This window comes from Penaeus chinensis, chromosome 24 (genome assembly GCF_019202785.1).
Source record: "Penaeus chinensis breed Huanghai No. 1 chromosome 24, ASM1920278v2, whole genome shotgun sequence".
Classification (NCBI taxonomy): domain Eukaryota; kingdom Metazoa; phylum Arthropoda; class Malacostraca; order Decapoda; family Penaeidae; genus Penaeus; species Penaeus chinensis.
In genome coordinates, this window is record NC_061842.1 from 27,320,461 (window position 1) to 27,322,960 (window position 2,500).

Genomic DNA, 2,500 nt, shown 5'->3' on the forward strand with positions numbered 1-2,500 from the left:
ATATATATATATATATATATGACACATATACACAATATATTTGAATATATATATATATATATATATATATATATATATATATATGTAAATGTGTGTGTCTATATATACTTATTATAGATATATATATATATATATATATATATATATATATATATATGTATATATATATATATATGCATATATACACACATATGTATATATACATACATATATACACACATATATGTATATATATATATATATATATATATATATATATATATATATATATACATACAAACACATATGTATATATACATATATATACACATATATGTATATATACATATATATACATATATATGTATATATATACATATATATATTAGTGATGGGTGATACTAATTTTCTATTATACATTTTCTTACGTAGTTGATTAGTAATCGATTACTTTGCTCATGAAATAGACTATGCAGTGGTTTATTTATAGAGTTTAATACATACATTTATGGTTTTAGTGTAGTCCTTCTCTCCCCCCCCCCCACCTCTCTCTCTCTCTCTGTATGTGTGTGTGTGTGGGGGGGGGAGGGGGCGTGATGGAGCAAGGCGAGTAAATATGCAGCTGATTAAAAAAAAAAAAAATAATAATAATAATAATAATACCCAAGTATTCGTACAAGAAAAAAAACAAGCACCTTTTTGTAGAGAGAGAGAAAAAAAATTCATACTGAAACGGTTATCAATTCTACCCAAATTCAAGGAGTAATCGTTTGGTAATCGATTACTGAGAAATTTCAAGCTGTAAGCGATTACCACCACTACCACTTATACATATACATACATAAATATATATATATATATATATATATATGTTATACATTTGAATATAAATACATACTTATACATTGTGTATGCATGTTTTTACACACACACACACAAACACACACACACACACACACACACACACACACACACACACACACACACACACACACACACACACACACACACGTAAACATATACATATTTAAATATCAATATCTTTATAAATATATATAATATGTATAAATACATATATGTATATATACATATATGTATATATACATATGTATATATACATGCATATATGTATATATAAATCATTTATTTACAAAGAATATATATGAATCTTATTCTTTTCATTTATAATATGGCTTGGCGAGCATTCCTTAAAATAGCCTTTTTGGAATGGGTGTTTTATAAGAAATAAGCCTGGTATATATATATATATATATATATATATATATATATATATATATATACATATATATATACATCCATCACCAATGGCCAGTGTCTTTGCAATCACAATACCCGACCCGATTAATGATTTAACCCTTTTTCTAATTTTCTTAACTAATATATAGTATTACATGAATACAAGTCATGGTAATTCAATAAGCCAGTGATAAAAACAATTACATTAAATTATAATAATTACTTGTTATAGTGCTTATTCAACCAGTAGTTGAATGAGGATGCTACTATGTCTACTATTATTATATTCATTACATAGTTACTATGAAAATTGATATTCTAATGCTATTAAGAATAATATGCTACTTCTAGTGGTAATTTATCATTAATGATTATCCAGTACTGTAACTTTTTTATCAAAACTTTATATCATCATTATCAGTAATACCAGTATCATTATCAGAATTATTCATGTTACTATAGAGACTTAAGATAATGATTTCCATATTTATAACTTACTGTGTTTGTCGCCACAATCTAGATCTTCATATACCAAAGAAATTTAACAAAACTGTAACGAGAAGCGGCATAACCATATACTAGAATGCATGACTTGAAATGAAATGGACAGATCTTCCTATGCCAAAGAAATTTAACAAAAGTGTAACGAGAAGCGGCATAAGCATATACTAGACTGCATGACTTGAAATGAAATGGACACCGATGGAAAGAAGCGAAAGTAAGATATTGGTTTGTAAACATGATAAGTTTGGGAGGAGAGAGTAGTCTAGCTTACACGTAATATTGGTATATAAAGAAACACTTGGACTCGGGAAACATCAGTCTGCACTATGAATCTTCTGGTGAGAATGGATTCATAATAATACTATATTTACGAGGAACTTGGAATCAAGCAAAGAGGAAATATTGTAAAGTAGTTTTAAAAGTCTTTAGAATAGACTATACAGTTATTATGTTTTAAACTTTACAGATCCTGATCTTCACTGTGGTAGTTGGTGCTGTTGCCAAGCCCCAAGGATACCATTTAAATCCACCTTCCGGACCATCTTTACTAACACAAAGATGCAGCAGCGGACAGGTGTTACATGTGGACGGTAGATGCGTAACTCCAAGAGTCAACCGTCGTGTATTCTTGTATGACGTGCCAAAAACTCCCACGCCAGTGAGTCCTCCACCTTTCATCCCTGCACCAACCGTGGAGACTAACCTGTTGTTTATCCGAACCCCTGAAGGAGGACAAGGGCCAGATCCCATTGTTGTACCT

The 2,500-nt window shown here is 29.2% G+C and overlaps 1 protein-coding gene across 1 annotated transcript in view; it reads left to right on the forward strand.

Moving 5' to 3' along the window:
* The first annotated feature begins 2,066 nt into the window (after positions 1–2,066).
* LOC125037974 (glycine-rich cell wall structural protein-like) overlaps positions 2,067–2,500 on the forward strand; it is a 1,579-nt gene continuing 1,145 nt past the window's right edge. The window contains exons 1-2 of the mRNA XM_047631209.1: positions 2,067–2,078; positions 2,207–2,500. The exon at positions 2,207–2,500 is cut by the window's right edge and continues 1,145 nt beyond it. Coding sequence (XP_047487165.1) covers positions 2,067–2,078; positions 2,207–2,500 — 306 coding nt within the window. The remainder of the gene's footprint in view (positions 2,079–2,206) is intronic.